Genomic DNA, 24,975 nt, shown 5'->3' on the forward strand with positions numbered 1-24,975 from the left:
GTATTCAGTATGTAAACTAGTGTTCATTTGTGTAGTTAATGTTACCGTATTCAGTATGTAAACTAGTGTTAATTTGTGTAGTAATGTTACCGTATTCAGTATGTAAACTAGTGTTAATATGTGTAGTAATGTTACCGTATTCAGTATGTAAACTAGTGTTAATTTGTGTAGTAATGTTACTGTATTCAGTATGTAAACTAGTGTTAATATGTGTAGTAATGTTACTGTATTCAGTATGTAAACTAGTGTTAATTTGTGTAGTAATGTTATTGTATTCAGTATGTAAACTAGTGTTAATTTGTGTAGTAATGTTACCGTATTCAGTATGTAAACTAGTGTTAATATGTGTAGTAATGTTACCGTATTCAGTATGTAAACTAGTGTTAATTTGAGTAGTAATGTTACCGTATTCAGTATGTAAACTAGTGTTAATATGTGTAGTAATGTTACCGTATTCAGTATGTAAACTAGTGTTAATATGTGTAGTTAATGTTACCGTATTCAGCATGTAAACTAGTGTTCATTTGTTGTTGAAAGTAAAACTAAAAGAAAGGTGTGCTTTACTTTTGGTAAACCAGAAGTGACCCTGGTCAGGCACAAACCCAGTTACATTTCTTTAATCATATGCAATGAGAGCCTCGTGTTCTTCAGCTCTGCTCTTCTTCAAAAAATAGACCACGACCACTGTCAGCAGAATCACGGTCATGATGAACAGCCCGGCGAAGACTATGGTTCCCATGTCCGATCTGAGAAAATATGTAGCTTCCACATCTACAACAGGAACAGCAAAAACAACCAAATAATGTCATCAGAGTAAAGGGAGTTTATATTTGTTCATTTAGGAAAAAGCAGGCAAGGAAAAGCAGACATGAAAAAGTATTGGGACACAGACCATCCAGTCAGCATGTTCAGGGTTCAGGGTTATGTTTTAGGTCTGGTTAACCCTATAACCTAATCCTAAATGCTTCAACATAATTGTCTGGGACATACTGGTGTTTTTCTGGTCTAATCCTGATCAGAATGAATCCTTTACTAAGAGGGTGAACGTTATTTATAATAGCGGTTACATGGAGAAAATCAGACCACTCTGAAATGAAAATGGATGGCCCTCCCTTCAGCAAAAGATACACTACGAGGGCAAAAGTATGTGGACACCTGCTCGTCGAACATCTCATTCCAAAATCATGGGCATTAATATGGAGTTGGTCCCCCATTTGCAGCTATAACTGCCTCCACTCTTCTAGGAAGGCTTTCCACTAGATGTTGAAACATTGCTGCGGGGACTTGCTTCCATTCAGCCACAAGAGCATTAGTGAGGTCGGGGCACTGGTGTTGGGCGATTAGGCCTGGCTCGCATTCGGCATTCCAATTCATCCAAAGGTGTTCGATGAGGTTGAGGTCAGGGCTCTGTGCAGGCCAGTCAAGTTTTTCAACACCAATCTTGACAAATAATTTCTGTATGGACCTCACTTTGTGCACGGGGGGCATTGTCATGCTGAAACAGGAAAGGGCCTTCCCCAAACCTTTGCCACAAAGTTGGAAGCACAGAATCGTCTAGAATGTCATTGTATGCTGTAGCGTTAAGATTTCCCTTCACTGGAACTAAGGGGCCAAACCATGAAAAACAGCCCCAGACCATTATTTATCCTACACCAAACTTTACAGTTGGCCCCACGCATTCAGTCAGGTAGCGCTCTTCTGGCATTCGCCAAACTTAGATTCAACCGTCGGACTGCCAGATGGTGAAGCGTAATTCATCACTCCAGAGAACGCGTTTCCACTGTTCCAATGGCGGCGAGCTTTACACCACTCCAGCCGACACTTGGTATTGCACATGGTGATCTTAGGCTTGTGTGTGGCTGCTCAGCCATGGGAAACCCATTTCATGAAGCTCCCAAAAAACAGTTATTATGCTGACGTTGCTTCCAGAGGCAGTTTGGATCTCGGTTGTGAGTGTTGCAACTGAGGAGAGACAATTTTTACGCACTTCAGCACTCGCTGGTACGTTCTGTGAGCTTGTTTGGCCTTCCACTTCCCGGCTGAGCCGTTGTTGCTCCTAGGTGTTTCCACTTCACAATAACAGCACCTATAGTTGACCTTTAGCAATGCAGTAACTTGACGGACTGACTTGGCGTCCTATGACGGTGCCTCTTCAGTGAGGCCCTTCTACTGCCAATGTTTGTCTATGGAGATTGCATGGCTGTGTGCTCAATTGTATACACCTGTCAGCAACGGTGTGGCTGAAATAGCCAAATCCACTCATTCAAAGGGGTGTCCACATACTTTTGAATATATAGTGTATTTTCAACTATTTCAGTTATTTTACCGAGTTACAGTAAATCAGTAAATTTAAATACATTAATTTCCTCCCTAATCTATGGATTTCACGACTGGACAAGGGCAGAATCTCCTTCTCAAGCTGAACAGAACAGAACATAGGCTATAGGCTAGTCTGACCGCAAGTTGGTGCATTTGTTGGACTAGGCCTAATCAAACAAAACATTTCAGAGGAAGCCTTTGACTCTCTTCCTGAACTGCCACCACAGGCCTACAGAGCACAGCCATTGGTTAGGATGGGCCTACAGAGCACAGCCATTGGTTAGGATGGGCCTACAGAGCACAGCCATTGGTTAGGATGGGCCTACAGAGCACAGCCATTGGTTAGGATGGGCCTACAGAGCACAGCCATTGGTTAGGATGGGCCTACAGAGCACAGCCATTGGTTAGGATGGGCCTACAGAGCACAGCCATTGGTTAGGATAGGCCTACAGACCACAGCCATTGGTTAGGATGGGCCTACAGAGCACAGCCATTGGTTAGGATGGGCCTACAGAGCACAGCCATTGGTTAGGATAGGCCTACAGAGCACAGCCATTGGTTAGGATAGGCCTACAGAGCACAGCCATTGGTTAGGATGGGCCTACAGAGCACAGCCATTGGTTAGGATGGGCCTACAGAGCACAGCCATTGGTTAGGATAGGCCTACAGAGCACAGCCATTGGTTAGGATGGGCCTACAGAGCACAGCCATTGGTTAGGATGGGCCTACAGAGCACAGCCATTGGTTAGGATGGGCCTACAGAGCACAGCCATTGGTTAGGCAGAACACCGTTTTTTTGGGGGGAAGGGATGGTCAACAAGAACAGAGCAGGCCGGGGCTCAGGGTTGGAATATCCATTGCAGTGTGTAATGCAGCCTAGTTTGATTTACACACTACCATCAGCGATCTTAGAAATATAACTTTACTCTGTGCTTCTCCCAGCATGCACTTCGTAGCCTAAAGGCTATGGATCATTTGATTGAGACCACTCTAAACAGCCTATAGGCTCACTTGATATTGCGTGTCCAGTGGAGAATCAGAGATGAGGGGTGGCATCGGGCACACATCGATATATAGCCTAATAAGAAACTAATTCAAAAACACTGAGAAATATTTACATGTCATCAATTACATGACCCTCCCCTGGACTAGACCTCAAAAACCTTCCCCTTGACTGAAATAGAAAAAGCATAACCCTCCCCCTTTTCCTGCAGGTACCAATTCTGTAAATTTCGATCCATCCCTAAGAGTGGGGTAATTACCTGCACCGGTCTTTTCACCTGCACCTGTCTTCTGGTCTGCACTGGGCTGGGTCTCTCTGACCACACGGAAAGGACCCTGGGTAATGTAGTGCCTGTCTGTCTCTCCGTTGGGGAGATCTCGCCTGCGCCTCCGCGAGGCTTTGTTCAGGCAGCCCTGGTCACACCTAGAGTTGGGGTTTCCTACCTCACACAGGATGACGGTACAGGTGAGGAACACCTGGAGGAGGGTCACGGGATGTGAAAGGGGAGGTGATCATCCAAGAATATGTTCCTAATACTGGATCAACATCCACAATCAACCAGTTGGATTGATATTTGTGAAATAAACATTTAGGTTGAAATCTGTGTCCGAATAGGACCAAACCTGTGCGTCTTGATGTCGTCAGGTAAATTCCACATTGACGCAACATGATGATGCTCTAATAAAGTCAGTAAATAGAACAAAGAAAGAAAGAATGTGAAGTCATTTTGATGTTGGGTTTTACCTGGTCGTAGCTCCCAGTGAATTTGAAGGCCTGGACCTCAAAGTAGAATTGGGTTCGGTTCCCGGGATAAACCTTGACCGTCTCGTCCTTTAGACACCTTCATTGTGAAAGAAAGAAAGAAAGTACATTTTTACTGAGACAGGACGGAGACAAATTCATTCATGATTCCGTTTGTGTAATCTCTCAGTCCCACTTGAAGCTTGCCAATAGCATTATGTGCTTCTCTTAGTCAATAAAGACTGGTAGAGAAATAGCAACTGTGGAAAACAAAAAAAATAATTAGGGAAAACAACATTGTTTACCATTTAGGAATACAACATTATGTTGACTGTTACCTGTTGTTTACCATTTTGGAATGTGACATTATGTTGACTGTTACCTGTTTACCATTTAGGAATACAACATTATGTTGACTGTTACCTGTTGTTTACCATTTAGGAATACAACATTATGTTGACTGTTACCTGTTGTTTACCACTTAGGAATACAACATTATGTTGACTGTTACCTGTTGTTTACCATTTAGGAATACAACATTATGTTGACTGTTACCTGTTGTTTACCATTTAGGAATACAACATTATGTTGACTGTTACCTGTTTACCATTTAGGAATACAACATTATGTTGACTGTTACTTGTTTACCATTTAGGAATACAACATTATGTTGACTGTTACCTGTTGTTTACCATTTAGGAAGGTGACATTATGTTGACTGTTATCTGTTGTTTACCATTTAGGAATACAACATTATGTTGACTGTTGTTTACCATTTAGGAATACAACATTATGTTGACTGTTACCTGTTTACCATTTTGTAAGGTGACATTATGTTGACTGTTACCTGTTGTTTACCATTTAGGAATACAACATTATGTTGACTGTTACCTGTTTACCATTTAGGAATACAACATTATGTTGACTGTTACCTGTTGTTTACCATTTAGGAATACAACATTATGTTGATTGTTACCTGTTGTTTACCATTTAGGAATACAACATTATGTTGATTGTTACCTGTTGTTTACCATTTAGGAATACAACATTATGTTGACTGTTACTTGTTGTTTACTATTTAGGAATACAACATTATGTTGACTGTTACCTGTTTACCATTTTGTAAGGTGACATTATGTTGACTGTTACCTGTTGTTTACCATTTAGGAATACAACATTATGTTGACTGTTGTTTACCATTTAGGAATACAACATTATGTTGACTGTTACCTGTTGTTTACTATTTAGGAATACAACATTATGTTGACTGTTACCTGTTGTTTACCATTTAGGAATACAACATTATGTTGACTGTTACCTGTTGTTTATCATTTAGGAATACAACATTATGTTGACTGTTACCTGTTGTTTACCATTTAGGAATACAACATTATGTTGACTGTTACCTGTTGTTTACCATTTAGGAATACAACATTATGTTGACTGTTACCTGTTGTTTACCATTTAGGAATACAACATTATGTTGACTGTTACCTGTTGTTTACCATTTAGGAAGGTGACATTATGTTGACTGTTACCTGTTGTTTACCATTTAGGAATACAACATTATGTTGACTGTTACTTGTTTACCATTTAGGAATACAACATTATGTCGACTGTTACCTGTTGTTTACCATTTAGGAAGGTGACATTATGTTGACTGTTATCTGTTGTTTACCATTTAGGAATACAACATTATGTTGACTGTTGTTTACCATTTAGGAATACAACATTATGTTGACTGTTACCTGTTTACCATTTTGTAAGGTGACATTATGTTGACTGTTACCTGTTGTTTACCATTTAGGAATACAACATTATGTTGACTGTTACCTGTTTACCATTTAGGAATACAACATTATGTTGACTGTTACCTGTTGTTTACCATTTAGGAATACAACATTATGTTGATTGTTACCTGTTGTTTACCATTTAGGAATACAACATTATGTTGACTGTTACTTGTTTACCATTTAGGAATACAACATTATGTTGACTGTTACCTGTTGTTTACTATTTAGGAATACAACATTATGTTGACTGTTACCTGTTGTTTACCATTTAGGAATACAACATTATGTTGACTGTTACCTGTTTACCATTTAGGAATACAACATTATGTTGACTGTTACCTGTTGTTTATCATTTAGGAATACAACATTATGTTGACTGTTACCTGTTGTTTACCATTTAGGAATACAACATTATGTTGACTGTTACCTGTTGTTTACCATTTAGGAATACAACAATATGTTGACTGTTACCTGTTGTTTACTATTTAGGAATACAACATTATGTTGACTGTTACCTGTTGTTTACCATTTAGGAATACAACATTATGTTGACTGTTACCTGTTGTTTACCATTTAGGAATACAACATTATGTTGACTGTTACCTGTTGTTTACCATTTAGGAATACAACATTATGTTGACTGTTACCTGTTGTTTACCATTTAGGAAGGTGACATTATGTTGACTGTTACCTGTTGTTTACCATTTAGGAATACAACATTATGTTGACTGTTACCTGTTGTTTACCATTTAGGAATACAACATAATGTTGACTGTTACCTGTTGTTTACCATTTAGGAATACAACATTATGTTGACTGTTACCTGTTGTTTACCATTTAGGAATACAACATTATGTTGACTGTTACCTGTTGTTTACCATTTAGGAATACAACATTATGTTGACTGTTACCTGTTGTTTACCATTTAGGAATACAACATTATGTTGACTGTTACCTGTTGTTTACCATTTAGGAAGGTGACATTATGTTGACTGTTACCTGTTGTTTACCATTTAGGAATACAACATTATGTTGACTGTTACCTGTTGTTTACCATTTAGGAATACAACATTATGTTGACTGTTACCTGTTGTTTACCATTTAGGAATACAACATTATGTTGACTGTTACCTGTTGTTTACCATTTAGGAATACAACATTATGTTGACTGTTACCTGTTGTTTACCATTTAGGAATACAACATTATGTTGACTGTTACCTGTTTACAATTTAGGAATACAACATTATGTTGACTGTTACCTGTTGTTTACCATTTAGGAAGGCGACATTATGTTGACTGTTATCTGTTGTTTATCATTTAGGAATACAACATTATGTTGACTGTTACCTGTTGTTTACAATTTAGGAATACAACATTATGTTGACTGTTGTTTACCATTTAGGAATACAACATTATGTTGACTGTTACCTGTTTACCATTTAGGAAGGCTACATTATGTTGACTGTTACCTGTTTACCATTTAGGAATACAACATTATGTTGACTGTTGTTTACCATTTAGGAATACAACATTATGTTGACTGTTACCTGTTGTTTACCATTTAGGAATACAACATTATGTTGACTGTTACCTGTTGTTTACCATTTAGGAATACAACATTATGTTGACTGTTACCTGTTGTTTACCATTTAGGAATACAACATTATGTTGACTGTTACATGTTGTTTACCATTTAGGAATACAACATTATGTTGACTGTTACCTGTTGTTTACCATTTAGGAAGGTGACATTATGTTGACTGTTACCTGTTGTTTACCATTTAGGAATACAACATTATGTTGACTGTTACCTATTGTTTACCATTTAGGAAGGTGACATTATGTTGACTGTTACCTGTTGTTTACCATTTATGAATACAACATTATGTTGACTGTTACCTGTTGTTTACCATTTAGGAATACAACATTATGTTGACTGTTACCTGTTGTTTACCATTTAGGAATACAACATTATGTTGACTGTTACCTGTTGTTTACAATTTAGGAATACAACATTATGTTGACTGTTGTTTACCATTTAGGAATACAACATTATGTTGACTGTTACCTGTTTACCATTTAGGAAGGCTACATTATGTTGACTGTTACCTGTTTACCATTTAGGAATACAACATTATGTTGACTGTTGTTTACCATTTAGGAATACAACATTATGTTGACTGTTACCTGTTGTTTACCATTTAGGAATACAACATTACGTTGACTGTTACCTGTTGTTTACCATTTAGGAATACAACATTATGTTGACTGTTACCTGTTGTTTACCATTTATGAATACAACATTATGTTGACTGTTACCTGTTGTTTACCATTTAGGAATACAACATTATGTTGACTGTTACCTGTTGTTTACCATTTAGGAAGGTGACATTATGTTGACTGTTACCTGTTGTTTACCATTTAGGAATACAACATTATGTTGACTGTTACCTATTGTTTACCATTTAGGAAGGTGACATTATGTTGACTGTTACCTGTTGTTTACCATTTATGAATACAACATTATGTTGACTGTTACCTGTTGTTTACCATTTAGGAATACAACATTATGTTGACTGTTACCTGTTGTTTACCATTTAGGAATACAACATTATGTTGACTGTTACCTGTTTACAATTTAGGAATACAACATTATGTTGACTGTTACCTGTTGTTTACCATTTAGGAAGGCGACATTATGTTGACTGTTATCTGTTGTTTATCATTTAGGAATACAACATTATGTTGACTGTTACCTGTTGTTTACAATTTAGGAATACAACATTATGTTGACTGTTACCTGTTGTTTACCATTTAGGAAGGCGACATTATGTTGACTGTTACCTGTTGTTTATCATTTAGGAATACAACATTATGTTGACTGTTGTTTACCATTTAGGAATACAACATTATGTTGACTGTTACCTGTTTACCATTTAGGAAGGCTACATTATGTTGACTGTTACCTGTTTACCATTTAGGAATACAACATTATGTTGACTGTTGTTTACCATTTAGGAATACAACATTATGTTGACTGTTACCTGTTGTTTACCATTTAGGAATACAACATTATGTTGACTGTTACCTGTTGTTTACCATTTAGGAATACAACATTATGTTGACTGTTACCTGTTGTTTACCATTTAGGAATACAACATTATGTTGACTGTTACCTGTTTACAATTTAGGAATACAACATTATGTTGACTGTTACCTGTTGTTTACCATTTAGGAAGGCGACATTATGTTGACTGTTATCTGTTGTTTATCATTTAGGAATACAACATTATGTTGACTGTTACCTGTTGTTTACAATTTAGGAATACAACATTATGTTGACTGTTGTTTACCATTTAGGAATACAACATTATGTTGACTGTTACCTGTTTACCATTTAGGAAGGCTACATTATGTTGACTGTTACCTGTTTACCATTTAGGAATACAACATTATGTTGACTGTTGTTTACCATTTAGGAATACAACATTATGTTGACTGTTACCTGTTGTTTACCATTTAGGAATACAACATTATGTTGACTGTTACCTGTTGTTTACCATTTAGGAATACAACATTATGTTGACTGTTACCTGTTGTTTACCATTTAGGAATACAACATTATGTTGACTGTTACATGTTGTTTACCATTTAGGAATACAACATTATGTTGACTGTTACCTGTTGTTTACCATTTAGGAAGGTGACATTATGTTGACTGTTACCTGTTGTTTACCATTTAGGAATACAACATTATGTTGACTGTTACCTATTGTTTACCATTTAGGAAGGTGACATTATGTTGACTGTTACCTGTTGTTTACCATTTATGAATACAACATTATGTTGACTGTTACCTGTTGTTTACCATTTAGGAATACAACATTATGTTGACTGTTACCTGTTGTTTACCATTTAGGAATACAACATTATGTTGACTGTTACCTGTTTACAATTTAGGAATACAACATTATGTTGACTGTTACCTGTTGTTTACCATTTAGGAAGGCGACATTATGTTGACTGTTATCTGTTGTTTATCATTTAGGAATACAACATTATGTTGACTGTTACCTGTTGTTTACAATTTAGGAATACAACATTATGTTGACTGTTGTTTACCATTTAGGAATACAACATTATGTTGACTGTTACCTGTTTACCATTTAGGAAGGCTACATTATGTTGACTGTTACCTGTTTACCATTTAGGAATACAACATTATGTTGACTGTTGTTTACCATTTAGGAATACAACATTATGTTGACTGTTACCTGTTGTTTACCATTTAGGAATACAACATTACGTTGACTGTTACCTGTTGTTTACCATTTAGGAATACAACATTATGTTGACTGTTACCTGTTGTTTACCATTTATGAATACAACATTATGTTGACTGTTACCTGTTGTTTACCATTTAGGAATACAACATTATGTTGACTGTTACCTGTTGTTTACCATTTAGGAAGGTGACATTATGTTGACTGTTACCTGTTGTTTACCATTTAGGAATACAACATTATGTTGACTGTTACCTATTGTTTACCATTTAGGAAGGTGACATTATGTTGACTGTTACCTGTTGTTTACCATTTATGAATACAACATTATGTTGACTGTTACCTGTTGTTTACCATTTAGGAATACAACATTATGTTGACTGTTACCTGTTGTTTACCATTTAGGAATACAACATTATGTTGACTGTTACCTGTTTACAATTTAGGAATACAACATTATGTTGACTGTTACCTGTTGTTTACCATTTAGGAAGGCGACATTATGTTGACTGTTATCTGTTGTTTATCATTTAGGAATACAACATTATGTTGACTGTTACCTGTTGTTTACAATTTAGGAATACAACATTATGTTGACTGTTACCTGTTGTTTACCATTTAGGAAGGCGACATTATGTTGACTGTTACCTGTTGTTTATCATTTAGGAATACAACATTATGTTGACTGTTGTTTACCATTTAGGAATACAACATTATGTTGACTGTTACCTGTTTACCATTTAGGAAGGCTACATTATGTTGACTGTTACCTGTTTACCATTTAGGAATACAACATTATGTTGACTGTTGTTTACCATTTAGGAATACAACATTATGTTGACTGTTACCTGTTGTTTATCATTTAGGAATACAACATTATGTTGACTGTTGTTTACCATTTAGGAATACAACATTATGTTGACTGTTACCTGTTGTTTACCATTTAGGAATACAACATTATGTTGACTGTTACCTGTTGTTTACCATTTAGGAATACAACATTATGTTGACTGTTACCTGTTGTTTACCATTTAGGAATAAAACATTATGTTGACTGTTACCTGTTTACCATTTAGGAATACAACATTATGTTGACTGTTACCTGTTGTTTACAATTTAGGAATACAACATTATGTTGACTGTTACCTGTTGTTTACCATTTAGGAATACAACATTATGTTGACTGTTACCTGTTGTTTACCATTTAGGAATACAACATTATGTTGACTGTTACCTGTTGTTTACCATTTAGGAATACAACATTATGTTGATTGTTACCTGTTGTTTACCATTTAGGAATACAACATTATGTTGATTGTTACCTGTTGTTTACCATTTAGGAATACAACAATATGTTGACTGTTACCTGTTGTTTACCATTTAGGAATACAACATTATGTTGACTGTTACCTGTTGTTTACCATTTAGGAATACAACATTATGTTGATTGTTACCTGTGGTTCACACATTCTTTACTCTTGCAGGTAAACAAAATAAGATTTGCATTTCAGGCCACATAATGCAACAGGGGTGGTAAACAAGGAAAAATGTTGTGTATTTCCTATGCTGCCTTGAGTGTGTAATTGTTGGTCATGCAGGGCTCCCTTGTAAAGGAGACCTTGGTCTCACTGGGACTCCACCCTGCCTAAATAAAGGTTCAACATGTAAGAAATACAGCACGACGGCAGATTCCTGCAATTCCACTTTCACAGCTTCAAGCCTACAGCCCTTCTGTGGGACCCCTTCCTCACCCGTCTTTGATGAGGTCGTAGAAGAGACTGCTGCTGGCGCTGTCATCCGGAGTGGCTTTGCAAGACTCCACCAACAGCTGTACCTTGGGCAGATCGGACTGGGCCTGGATGCCCATGTACAGCCTGTCCATTAGCTTCACCTTCACTGGGTAAGCACTGGGATCCACCTTCTGGGTGAACTTACTGTCCTTGAAGACCTCAAAGGTGTAGCCGAAGCTACCAAAGTTGGACTCTGTGAACATGTAGTTGGAGCTGTGGATCTGGTAATAGTTGGAAATGCTGACGGTCTTGGGATACCGGCAGGAGAAGCCGATGTGGATCCGGTTACGTCGCGTGATGGTCGCGTTGACCGCGTCGAAGGAGTTTATTTCGTTTTTCAACACCATGAAGTCACCTGCATCCTAGACAGAAGCGGAGAGAGAAACCAGATTTAGGAAGATAAGAAACAAAACACAAGAAAGGAGAAAGAGATGGCACACCTCCAAGTAAGTGTGTGTGTGTGTGTGTGTCTGAATATGTCTCATACCTCCATCTTTGTGCCACAGGTTTTGAGTGACATGGTGCCCATGATGTGTGTTTGGTTGGAGGTTAAGGAGCAGGATGAGTCGGCTAGCCGCAGCCACTTCATGTCCACCCCAGGCAGATAGGCCTTGCTCACGGCGATGCTGATCCTATTCTCTGTGCACGAAACATTCGCCTCACCTGTACACAGAGGAAATGACGTTTTATGTGTGTGTCATCACGTTAGGATTGGATCTTACCCTATAACATACATGGAAGTCTATCTAGCAACAGTGCAATGATTGAAGGGGGTGAAAATCAACTAACCTGTAAGTGCGAGGGCTTTGGCCACCACCACAACCACACATCTCATCTCTGACTGGCTGAAATGAAGAACAAATGAGAACAACAATGACCACAGAACGACAACAACAACAATTACTGTAAATGTCCCTTCAACGTACCTCTCGTTTGTCTCTGCAGTGAAACAGATGGGAATGTTTTGTCTCAGGTGTCTTTCCTGCGGGATCCAGCCCAGGAAGAGCCTCGTGACACCAAAGCCCTCATCCTGGATCTTCTTGGTCATGTTGGAAGGGCCGCTGACCTGGAAGTCAAATGTCCTTTGAGGAAGCAGAAAGACAGAGAAGTTACAACCCCTGGACAAGTGCGAGGATGCCAAGGAGTATTTTGGTTATATCAAACTCTATTCATCTCATTCATTTTCAGTTTTCATGTGCTGTTTTCAAGCTGGTTAAAAAAAACGAGCATTGCTAAGTGTTGTGGTCTCTGCAGTCAGTCAGTCCAGAGGTAAAACAACGGGGGAAGTCGATGGAGTTTTGGACAGTAAGGTGATGTAGGTGGGAGAGGTACTCTTACTTGGCATGGGCGGTTTTTACTCGGGCTTCGAGTTGGTACAGGTGACCCACAGCGGCATGATGGACATCCCCATGTGAAGGTGTTGGAGTCAAGAACTGTGGTCGTATGTAGCCAGGGAGACAGTTGGATAGAGCTGGCTGGACTAAAACCACAGAAAGGACAGGTTTTAGATACAGTGCCAGTCAAACATTTAGACACACCTACTCATTCAAAGGTTATTTATTTATTTTTTACTATTTTCTAAATTGTAGAATAATAGTGAAGACATCAAAACTATGAAATGACACATATGGAATCATGTAGTAACCAAAAAAAGTGTTAAACAAATCTAAATATATTTTATATTTGAGATTCTTCAAAGTAGCCACCCTTTGCCTTGATGACAGCTTTGCACACTCTTGGCATTCTCTATGTAGCCAGGGAGACAGTTGGACAGAGTTGGCTGGACTAAAACCACAGAAAGGACAGGTTTCAGACATCTAGTGTGTGTGTTAATAAATGGGCATTCTGGGATTGCTACATCCATTATTATCCTATTAAATTAATGATATATAGACATTGATTCTTCAAGACTATAACTTATAGAAATGCCTCAGGAGCTTAGTTCAACTGTCTTAATAAATCACTAGCTAAAATACAAGCTTGTTTTATTTAATCTAATGTTTGTATAGTTTTATAGCATGGTTAAAGCTATCATTATTGATCTGATGGATAGTCAGTCCTTGTATCCATAGCTATCATTTTGATCTCATTGATGGTCAGTCCTTGTATCCATAGCGATCATTTTGATCTGATGGATAGTCAGTCCTTGTATCCATAGCGATCATTTTGATCTGATGGATAGTCAGTACTTGTATCCATAGCTATCATTTTGATCTCATTGATGGTCAGTCCTTGTATCCATAGCGATCATTTTGATCTGATGGATAGTCAGTCCTTGTATCCATAGCTATCATTTTGATCTCATGGATAGTCAGTCCGTGTATCCATAGCTATCATTTTGATCTCATGGATAGTCAGTCCTTGTATCCATAGCCCCGTCTATACATTTGAGGATGGTTGCATTTCTCCAGACCCATCCCTCAGCTGTTTACCAAAAAAAGTGGCACGGTGTCTGCTTTGCCATTGTTGGAATCCCAGATTACCCCTTTAGAGGATCCACAGCGACATACATGTCTGTAAACAATGACTGACAATGCTTCGGACTAAATTGTTGTCTGATTATTTTATCAGGCGCAGTAGGGTGTTTGTTTTTAGCTAGATTGATGGCATTTTGTACTGCTCTCAGTAAATAAAGGTAATTAGTAATGTAATTAGGGAGATTAAAACCATGCAGGTTGCCATTTTGGAACGCACCATCATCTTTACTGTCATTCCACCAGGTGAACATAACATAATTTGCATAAACAAGCTATGAGTTCAATTTTGAAACCTACACCACTTTTACCAAAATAAAACTCAAATTCTGTTTTATTTTTTGACAAATGACTATGCGTCACTGATCTGATACATATTATACAACTAGACAAAAGACTAGACAAATCACATTTAATTAAATTGATTGGTTGGTTCCACTATGCCAAAAGGAAGCATTCAACTGTGAGACATGCTACTTACTCTCCACGGCAAACTGCAAGGGCACGCGGCTGAACGGGGTCGGAGTCGGGTTACTGGCATAGGACTCGTTCAGGGCCTTTCTGGTATAATTAGATTTATATCCCGTCATGTTGACGTCTACAGTGGGGTGGTCCTGCAGCAGCACCTCAAATACATGCAACCCGACAGCCAACCGGCCCGTGGCATGCAGAGTGCACTGGACCTGGAGGGATGAGATGATAGTGAATTAACTGCTGATCTAGGAACAGTGTCTCCCTGTCCACGGAATCCTATTCATTATGATCTGAAAAGGAAAAGCTGATCCCAGAACATTGGATGTTGGATGTTAATTGTGCTCAATTGGATTGAACGTTTATAATAAATAATAATAAACAAGGGTTTTTCACACTAGACCAGGGACCTTCAACATTATCTTACCCAGGGACCCGTCCAAGGCAAACCAGCAACCCAGGGACCCGTGCCAGGCAAACCAGCAACCCAGGGACCAGTCCCAGGCAAACCGGCAACCCAGGGACCCGTCCCAGGCAAACCAGCAACCCAGGGACCCGTCCCAGGCAAACCGGCGACCCAGGGACCCGTCCCAGGCAAACTGGCAACCCAGGGACCCGTCCCAGGCAAACCAGCAACCCAGGGACCTCGTCCCAGGCAAACCAGTGACGCAGGGACCCGTCCCAGGCAAACCAGCAACCCAGGGACCCGTCCCAGGCAAACCAGCAACCCAGGGACCTCGTCCCAGGCAAATCGGCGACGCAGGGACCCGTCCCAGGCAAACCAGCAACCCAGGGACCCGTCCCAGGCAAACCGGCAACCCAGGGACCCGTCCCAGGCAAACCAGCAACCCAGGGACCCGTCCCAGGCAAACCAGCAACCCAGGGACCTCGTCCCAGGCAAATCGGCGACGCAGGGACCCGTCCCAGGCAAACCAGCAACCCAGGGACCCGTCCCAGGCAAACCGGCAACCCAGGGACCCGTCCCAGGCAAACCTGCAACCCAGGGACCCGTCCCAGGCAAACCTGCAACCCAGGGACCCGTCCCAGGCGAACCGGCGACGCAGGCACCCGTCCCAGGCAAACCGGCGACCCAGGGACCCGTCCCATGCAAACCGGCGACCCAGGGACCCTGACTCAGGCAAACCGGCAACCCAGGGACCCGTCCCATGCAAACCAGCAACCCAGGGACCCGTCCCAGGCAAACCGGCGACCCAGGGACCCTGACTCAGGCAAACCGGCAACCCAGGGACCCGTCCCATGCAAACCAGCAACCCAGGGACCCGTCCCAGGCAAACTGGCAACCCAGGGACCCGTCCCAGGCAAACCTGCAACCCAGGGACCCCATCCCAGGCAAACCAGCAACCCAGGGACCCCATCCCAGGCAAACCTGCAACCCAGGGACCCCATCCCAGGCAAACCGACGACCCAGGCAAACCGGCAACCCAGGGACCCCGTCCCAGGAAAACCTGCAACCCAGGCAAACCGGCAACCCAGGGACCCTTCCCAGGCAAACCGGCAACCCAGGAAAACCGGCAACCCAGGGACCCGTTCCAGGCAAACCGGCAACCCAGGGACCCGTCCCAGGCAAACCGGCAACCCAGGGACCCGTCCCAGGCAAACTGGCAACCCAGGGACCCGTCCCAGGCAAACCGGCAACCCAGGGACCCGTTCCAGGCAAACCGGCGACCCAGGGACCCTGTCTCAGGCAAACCAGCAACCCAGGGACCCGTCCCAGGCAAACCAGCAACCCAGGGACCCGTTCCAGGCAAACCGGCAACCCAGGGACCCGTCCCAGGGACCCCATCCCAGGCAAACCGGCGACCCAGAGGACCCCGTCCCAGGGACCCCATCCCAGGCAAACCAGCAACCCAAGGACCCGTCCCAGGCAAACCGGCAACCCAGGGACCCGTCCCATGCAAACCAGCAACCCAGGGACCCGTCCCAGGCAAACTGGCAACCCAGGGACCCGTCCCAGGCAAACCTGCAACCCAGGGACCCCATCCCAGGCAAACCAGCAACCCAGGGACCCCATCCCAGGCAAACCGACGACCCAGGCAAACCGGCAACCCAGGGACCCCGTCCCAGGAAAACCTGCAACCCAGGCAAACCGGCAACCCAGGGACCCTTCCCAGGCAAACCGGCAACCCAGGCAAACCGGCAACCCAGGGACCCGTCCCAGGCAAACCGGCAACCCAGGGACCCGTCCCAGGCAAACTGGCAACCCAGGGACCCGTCCCAGGCAAACCGGCGACGCAGGCACCCGTCCCAGGCAAACCGGCGACCCAGGGACCCTGTCTCAGGCAAACCGGCGACGCAGGGACCCGTCCCAGGCAAACCGGCAACCCAGGGACCCGTCCCAGGCAAACCGGCGACCCAGGGACCCTGTCTCAGGCAAACCAGCAACCCAGGGACCCGTCCCAGGCAAACCAGCAACCCAGGGACCCGTTCCAGGCAAACCGGCAACCCAGGGACCCGTCCCAGGGACCCCATCCCAGGCAAACCGGCGACCCAGAGGACCCCATCCCAGGGACCCCATCCCAGGCAAACCAGCAACCAGGGACCCGTCCCAGGCAAACCGGCAACCCAGGGACCCGTCCCAGGCAAACCGGCGACTCAAGGACCCCGTCCCAGGGACCCCATCCCAGGCAAACCTGCAACCCAGGGACCCCATCCCAGGCAAACCAGCAACCCAGGGACCCCATCCCAGGCAAACCTGCAACCCAGGGACCCCATCCCAGGCAAACCGGCGACCCAGGCAAACCGGCAACCCAGGGACCCCGTCCCAGGCAAACCTGTAACCCAGGCAAACCGGCAACCCAGGGACCCGTCCCAGGCAAACTGGCAACCCAGGCAAACCGGCGACCCAGGGACCCGTCCCAGGCAAACCGGCGACCCAGGGACCCGTCCCAGGCAAACCGGCGACCCAGGGACCCGTCCCAGGCAAACCGGCGACCCAGGGACCCGTCCCAGGCAAACCGGCGACCCAGGGACCCCGTCCCAGGCAAATCGGCGACCCAGGGACCCCGTCCCAGGCAAACCGGCAACCCAGGGACCCGTCCCAGGCAAACCGGCGACCCAGGGACCCGTCCCAGGCAAATCGGCGACCAACATCATACAGTTAGCAAAAACGTTTTTTTCCTTCACAATCAGGTAAATGATAATGGAAAGGAGAAGTAATCAACATTTTAAATTGAAAGTATTTCGTAGATAATTTTCATTATTTTGATCTCCCCACATTATAATTGGAAGAGGAAGTGTAAGCCTAAACATATCCTATTAGCTAGAAAGGTAATTACAAACACATTTTTGCTAAGAGCAACTGTTTATCTGGTTAAACAAAGGCAAGCCATGTGTTGGCAAAGCATTATGTCCAAGTCAAGAAAGCTTACCAGCAGCCAGCGGCACTGGTAGCCTATGCCGCATTCACATGCTATCAGAGTTATCGGAAGTGGGAACGACCTTCTAAGTCGGAGTTACCAGTGGGAACGACCTTCTAAGTCGGAGTTACAAGTGGGAACGACCTTCTAAGTCGGAGTTACCAGTGGGAACGACCTTCTAAGTCGGAGTTACAAGTGGGAACGACCTTCTAAGTCGGAGTTACCAGTGGGAACGACCTTCTAAGTCGGAGTTACAAGTGGGAACGACCTTCTAAGTCGGAGTTACAAGTGGGAACGAACTTCTAAGTCGGAGTTACAAGTGGGAACGGCCTTCTAAGTCGGAGTTACAAGTGGGAACGGCCTTCTAAGTCGGAGTTACAAGTGGGAAAGATCTTCTAAGTCGGAGTTACAAGTGGGAAGCTTGTTGTTTCCATGTAGCGACGTTTCACCACTGACATTTCAGCTTTTCAACCAAAAAATTACAACAAATCCTTTTTTGACAATTACAACATTATCAATGAGGATAATGTCGCTAGTTTGACCATATCGTCAATGTTAAGCAAGCTAATTTTATTATTAGCAACGTTAGCTTATCAAGCTAGCTAAAATCGTATTTGTTAAAGAATCGATCTAACTTCAAAGGCATGTGAACACATTCATGTCGGACTTACGACTTCCCACTTCCCAGTTTCCCATTTCCCACGAGCACATAAAGCCACCCCTATTCGCATGTGCTTTTTAAAATCCTAAATCAGATACTCCAGTGAGTGTAATTGGATACCAGGAGTGTAATTTGCTCAATATTCAGAGTTGAGAAATAAAGTTGACATCGTTAGAAATAAGTTATTATCCTCTTTTCTACTGTGGGTATGTAATAATAAATGTGTTTATTCTGTTGTTGCTAGCGATATTCATAAAAACATTGAGAGGGGGAACCCTCTGCAGTACCTCCGCAGGGATTGTTCACGTGCCTTCGAAGTCGGAACACTTCTTCAACCAATCTGATTTTAGCTATCTTAATAATACCCCACGCACTAAACCGTTAATAAACGAGCCTGATTTCATCTACATCAATCTGCAGGGAGGGATATTGTTAATTTTATTACCCTGTCAAGTGTAATGTTGGGGTGTGCGACGTTCACAGGGAAGTGGCACCTCACGTCATCTCCATCCGGGTCATAGGCCAAGAGAGGAAGAGTGGAAAAGCAGTTCTGAGGAACTCTACTCATGACATCACAGAGAGAAACCAAAAAACACTTTCATTAGTAGATAATAATCCCAGATAACAGCTGACTGTAGTGTTATGTAGATACAGAATGTATTGTTTAAGCCTTTAGACCACAATAGAATTCTAGAATGCTGCTGTAGATGACTGAGACGGCCCCTATGGGTTCTAAGGACTCAGGTTGAAATATGCCACTAAGTTTAGTGTGTGGTTATTTGGCAGAAACTCTTTTTTGGTACATTCAGTTTGCTTCCCTCGTGGTCGTACCGCAGGGTTGGGACAGTTGCCGTGACAGGAGGTGTGTTTTGGGTTGGAGGCCCCGGGCTGACCCGTAACCCCAAATCCACCTCGGTGTGTATTGTCCAGTTGGTCTTTCCATTGACATTGGAGCCCCAACAGCAACCTGAGTCACTACAATGAGAGGTTGAATCAGTGCATTGAAGTGGTAGATCAGCATGACATCATTCTGACAGATACCAGTATTTTCTAGTGATTCCATCCACATCATCAATATAACTGTTATTTCCACAGTGCTCAGATTGCAATGTTATGTCTTTCTAACATTAAAATCGAGCAAAATGTTGTTTGATGGGATCGGAGCACAACAGACACAGCAACAGTAACTATACAGGGTTTGTGTGTGTCGGGGGAGGGGGGTCAAGATGCCTGGATGATGTGCTTATTACTCGTCAAAACAGCATTCAACAGATGACTTCCTGTCTCTAACACCCAGAGGCTGACGTCAACCCCCCGCCCCTTCCTCCACCACACCCAGAAAATCCAAGTTTACCTCAGGGTGTAGGATTGGGTTTTCTGGTCCCTAGTGAAGTTTCTAGTGAAGTGTCCCTCCGACTGGCACCAGAGGTTTTGGCCGGACTGGTCCTTGTTGGTGGTCTGCACGACAGGTCCTTGGCGGTTGGCACTGCCATTACAGTAGCCGCTGGTGCACTCCCAGGAGAACTGCTGTTCACACCTGTCCCGGCCATTCTCACGGTAGTGGAATTGTACCTGCCAGCACACAGGTTAGGACCCATACTCACAGACAGCCTCAGAGTAGGAGTGCTGATACAGGATCAGTTTTGCCTTTTAGATCATAATGAATAAGAGTATACGGACAGGGACCCTGATCCTAGATCAGCTCTACCACTCTGAGAAGCTTTTTGAATATAGGGCACTGCTAGGGGAGATAGGTCGGGTTGCATTAAGAATGTTTAGAAATGGTTGCATCAAGATATAAATAATGGTTGCATCAAGACAGAATGAATAATGGTTACATCAAGATAGAAAGAATGGTTGCATCAAGACAGAATGAATAATGGTTACATCAAGATAGAAAGAAGGGTTGCATCAAGATAGAAAGAAGGGTTGCATCAAGACAGAATGAATAATGGTTACATCAAGATAGAAAGAATGGTTGCATCAAGATAGAAAGAAGGGTTGCATCAAGACAGAATGAATAATGGTTACATCAAGATAGAAAGAATGGTTGCATCAAGATAGAAAGAATGGTTGCATCAAGACAGAATGAATAATGGTTGCATCAAGATAGAAAGAATGGTTGCATCAAGATAGAAAGAAGGGTTGCATCAAGATAGAAAGAATGGTTCCATCAAGATAGAAAGAATGGTTACATCAAGACAGAATGAATAATGGTTACATCAAGATAGAAAGAATGGTTACATCAAGATAGAAAGAATGGTTACATCAAGATAGAAAGAAGGGCTTCATCAAGATAGAAAGAAGGGTTGCATCAAGACAGAACGAAAAACGGTTGCACAAAGATAGAACAAATAAGTAATACATGTTTGATATAATATATTAGTTAATATTGTTGAATAGTTATCAAGAGTGCATTAGATGGTAAATGTACTGTAATATTGTCCCATGACTCAAGCTATTTCTCAACTTGAAGATCCTTCCACAGAGTTTACATAAAGAAACTGCTAAATCAATTTCCTCCATCACCTAGTTTATGTAGAAAAGCTGCTAAATCAATTTCCTCCATCACCTAGTTTATGTAGAAAAGCTGCTAAATCAATTTCTTACTTTCATTGGATGTGGAATTGATTCGGAGTGTTGTTTTCATTTTTTATAAATTGCACTTAAGATTTTCCATTTGCAAATCTACTAACAGGAAATTGCTTGGAATTGACCACAAACTACACCGTAAAAGCCAAGGCATTTGAACTCAAATACTACTAGTAAGTTGAACTCAATGAAAAGTCATTAGTGCTTTAAATGTTTATGTAGTACTGACTCAAAACTAAATGATGTCACATTAACTCCATTTTTAAAAATAATAAATCTGGGAATTTGGGGAAAGTTAACTGAATTTTGCAAATCTACTTGCAGGCCTTATGTGGCCTGTAAACCATGAGTTTCATGCCAATGTATTAAAGTAAAGCCAGGATTCATAATAAGGCTTTATGAGATATGTAATGTATTGTCATAATGAGTTTTATTATAATGATAACATTCACCTAGGAACTCACTTGGTGAAGGCCACAGGACTGAAAATGAACAAATTCAACAACCATGTCTCTGTCACTAACAAGTACAGTCGTGGGTGGTAACTCTACATTTCAATCTGTAAATTATATTGGAGGCGTGGCTTAGTGGGGGCATTACTCTAAATGTTCAAGTTGATACAACTCAAATCTATTGTCACAGTGACAATATCACTTTAAGTAACTGTACTGAAATACAGCGGTGGAAAAAGTACTAAATTGTCATACTTGAGTAAAAGTAAAGATACCTTAATAGGAAAATGAAAGTCACCCAGTAAAATAATACTTGAGTAAAAATCTACAAGTATTTGGTTTTAAAAATACTTAAGTAAATGGAATTGCTAAAATGTACTTAAGTATCAAAAGTAAAAGTATAAATCATTTCAAATTCCTTATATTAATCAAACCAGATGACACAATTCTATTTTCGTTTTTAAATGTATGTATAGCCAGGGGCACACTACAACACTCCGACATCATTAACAAATGAAGCAGTTGTGTTTAGTGAGTCCGCCAGATCAGAGGGAAAAGGGATGACCAGAGATGTTCTTTTGACAAGTGTGTGAATTGGACAATTCTCCTGTCAAAATTTTATTTCGGAATGTAGTGAAGCAAAAGTAAAAGTTGACAAAAATATAAATAGTAAAGTAAAGTACAGATACTTCACAAAATACTTAAGTAGTCCTTTAAAGTATTGTTTACTTAAGTACTTTACACCACTGCTCAGATATATTAAGTGCAATGAGTTTCCTCACAAGTTTTGAGTAATGACAGCACATCTGGATTTACAGTGTACTGTTATCAACCCTAGCTTTATCTCCTTTCTCTCTTCATCTTCCCCTCCATCTTCCTTTCTCTCTATCTCCCCCTCCATCTTCCTTTCTCTCTTCATCTTCCCCTCCATCTTCCTTTCTCTCTATCTCCCCCTCCATCTTCCTTTCTCTCCCCCCCTTTTCCTCCCGTCTCCATCTTCCTTTCTCTCCCTCCCTCTATCTTCCTTTCTCTCTTCCTCCTGCTATATCTTTCTTTCTCTCTTCCTCCCCCTTCTATCTTCCTTTCTTTCTTCCTCCCCCTTCTCTCTTCCTTTCTCTCTTCCTCCCCCTTCTATCTTCCTTTCTCTCTTCCTTTCTCTCTTCCTCTTCCTCCCCCTTCTATCTTCCTTTCTCTCTTCCTTTCTCTCTTCCTCTTCCTCCCCCTTCTATCTTCCTTTCTCTCTTCCTCTTCCTCCCCCTTCTATCTTCCTTTCTTTCTTCCTCCCCCTTCTCTCTTCCTTTCTCTCTTCCTCCCCCTTCTCTCTTCCTTTCTCTCTTCCTCCCCCTTCTCTCTTCCTTTCTCTCTTCCTCCCCCTTCTATCTTCCTTTCTTTCTTCCTCCCCCTTCTCTCTTCCTTTCTCTCTTCCTCCCCCTTCTATCTTCCTTTCTCTCTTCCTCCTCCTATATCTTTCTTCCTTTATTATTTTACCTGATACTCTATCGATCAATAAAGATAAAGTTTTCTTTAACAGTTGCTAAAGAAAAGGCATGGATGAACACCACCTGTGTCTTTCAGAATCAGAGCTCGTTTATAGATCAGTGTATTTCTTGGATGTGCATGTTAAACCTGTATGATCACATGATCTCCTGACGTTCATTTTCATTTCCACATAAAAAAAATATTTAAAAAAATCTTCCCCAAAAGTGATAAATTAGGCTACATCATTTCAACAGTTTTATTCCCAAACATAGAAGCAAGACAGAAATTGTGTGTTTCTTTCACTGCCAGAAATGGTAGATGTACCTTGTGAAATTGGTTATGAGCAGTGGTGTAAAGTAACTAAGCAAAAACAATGTTTTGGTTAAAGTGCAGACAGTCAGCTTGAGTGAGAAAGATGCACAAATATCGTGATTCATTCAGGATTATCCGTAATCATAGTAGCATCCACAATGTGTTTAGAAACATGTTATATTCTTATTTCAATAAAAGTGACTCCAAAATGACACAATACATTTTTTCCCATTTCCCCTGTAAAAAAAATATGTACTTTTTACTCGCTTACATTTTCCTTGACACCCAAAAGCACTCATTTCGAATGCTTTAGCAGGACAGGAAAATGGTCGGATCGGGAACAAGCGGTCATCACTACTGCCTCTGATCGGACGGACTCCCTAGACGCAAATGCTTCGTTTGTAAATGATGTCTGACTGTTGGAGTGTGCCTCTGGCTATTCATAAGTAAAAAAAAAAATTGTGCTGTCTGGTTTAAAAAGGAATTTGAAATGATACATAGCATTTACTTGTACCTTTGATACTTCAGTATATTTAAAACCAAATACTTTTAGGACTTTTACTCAAGTAGTATTTTACTTGATTACTTCACTTGAGTCGTTTTCTATGTTTACTTTTACTTAAGTACGACAATTGGGTACTTTTTCCACCACTGGTTATGAGTATTATAGTATTAAAGGCACTGGCAGGCTTGGCATGTACTTTGTAGACTATGTATTGACTATTTATTGCAAATCAAGTTACGCACTCATAGGAACCTACCTCCCCTGTCCATTTCGAGTCTGGGGGCATGTATCCCGGTACTGTACAGCGCACAGTCCCACCATAATACGTTGAATCCGCGCTGTGGCAGACGGCACTGCTGAGTACCAGCAGGAGCAGCATACCAAGGTCCATGATGTCTTTCTCTTAGCCTATCTGTCTGTCTGTCTGTCTGTCTAATCATCTCCTTCAAGTTCCTCGTTCCTATTCCTTTATATGGTGGAGGCGTGGAGTAATTCAATGACTGGAATAACCGGGTTTGTGATGCACTTCAAAGTATTTGGAGAAAAAAATCGCATTGTTTGATCCTGTGTTGCCTCACTTCATAATTAGATTGCTATAATCATTATATATATATATATATATTCCTTTGCAATGAAAGGATGCCAATGAGACTGTAATCTTATTGGTGATTTGGTAGTTGTTGTTGCAGTGACCTATGAGCTTCACTTGTTTAGACCATACC

The 24,975-nt window shown here is 41.5% G+C and overlaps 1 protein-coding gene across 1 annotated transcript; it reads right to left on the bottom strand.

Annotated features, from left to right (window-relative positions):
- Positions 1–616: 616 nt before the first annotated feature.
- On the bottom strand, positions 617–24,557 carry LOC139412455 (uncharacterized). Its single transcript, XM_071159243.1, has 13 exons — positions 24,510–24,557; positions 20,268–20,485; positions 19,745–19,888; positions 19,359–19,473; positions 14,886–15,087; positions 13,269–13,410; positions 12,857–13,012; positions 12,720–12,775; positions 12,418–12,593; positions 11,892–12,292; positions 4,067–4,163; positions 3,582–3,798; positions 617–771 (listed from the first exon to the last, which is right to left on the bottom strand). The coding sequence occupies exons 1-13, from the start codon at positions 24,537–24,539 to the stop codon at positions 617–619; spliced, it is 2,109 nt and encodes a 702-aa protein (XP_071015344.1). The 5' UTR covers positions 24,540–24,557.
- Positions 24,558–24,975: the final 418 nt, after the last annotated feature.

Source organism: Oncorhynchus clarkii, chromosome 6 (assembly GCF_045791955.1).
Source record: "Oncorhynchus clarkii lewisi isolate Uvic-CL-2024 chromosome 6, UVic_Ocla_1.0, whole genome shotgun sequence".
Classification (NCBI taxonomy): Eukaryota; Metazoa; Chordata; class Actinopteri; order Salmoniformes; family Salmonidae; genus Oncorhynchus; species Oncorhynchus clarkii.

Coding starts and splice junctions, on each gene's coding strand:
- LOC139412455 (XM_071159243.1), bottom strand. CDS start 24,539: ATGCCCCCAGACTCGAAATGGACAGGGGAG. Junction 15,088..19,358: donor CCAACATTACACTTGACAGG/GTAATAAAATTA, acceptor TCATCCCTCCAG/GTCCAGTGCACTCTGCATGC. Junction 12,594..12,719: donor CAAAGCCCTCGCACTTACAG/GTTAGTTGATTT, acceptor CTCTGTGTACAG/GTGAGGCGAATGTTTCGTGC.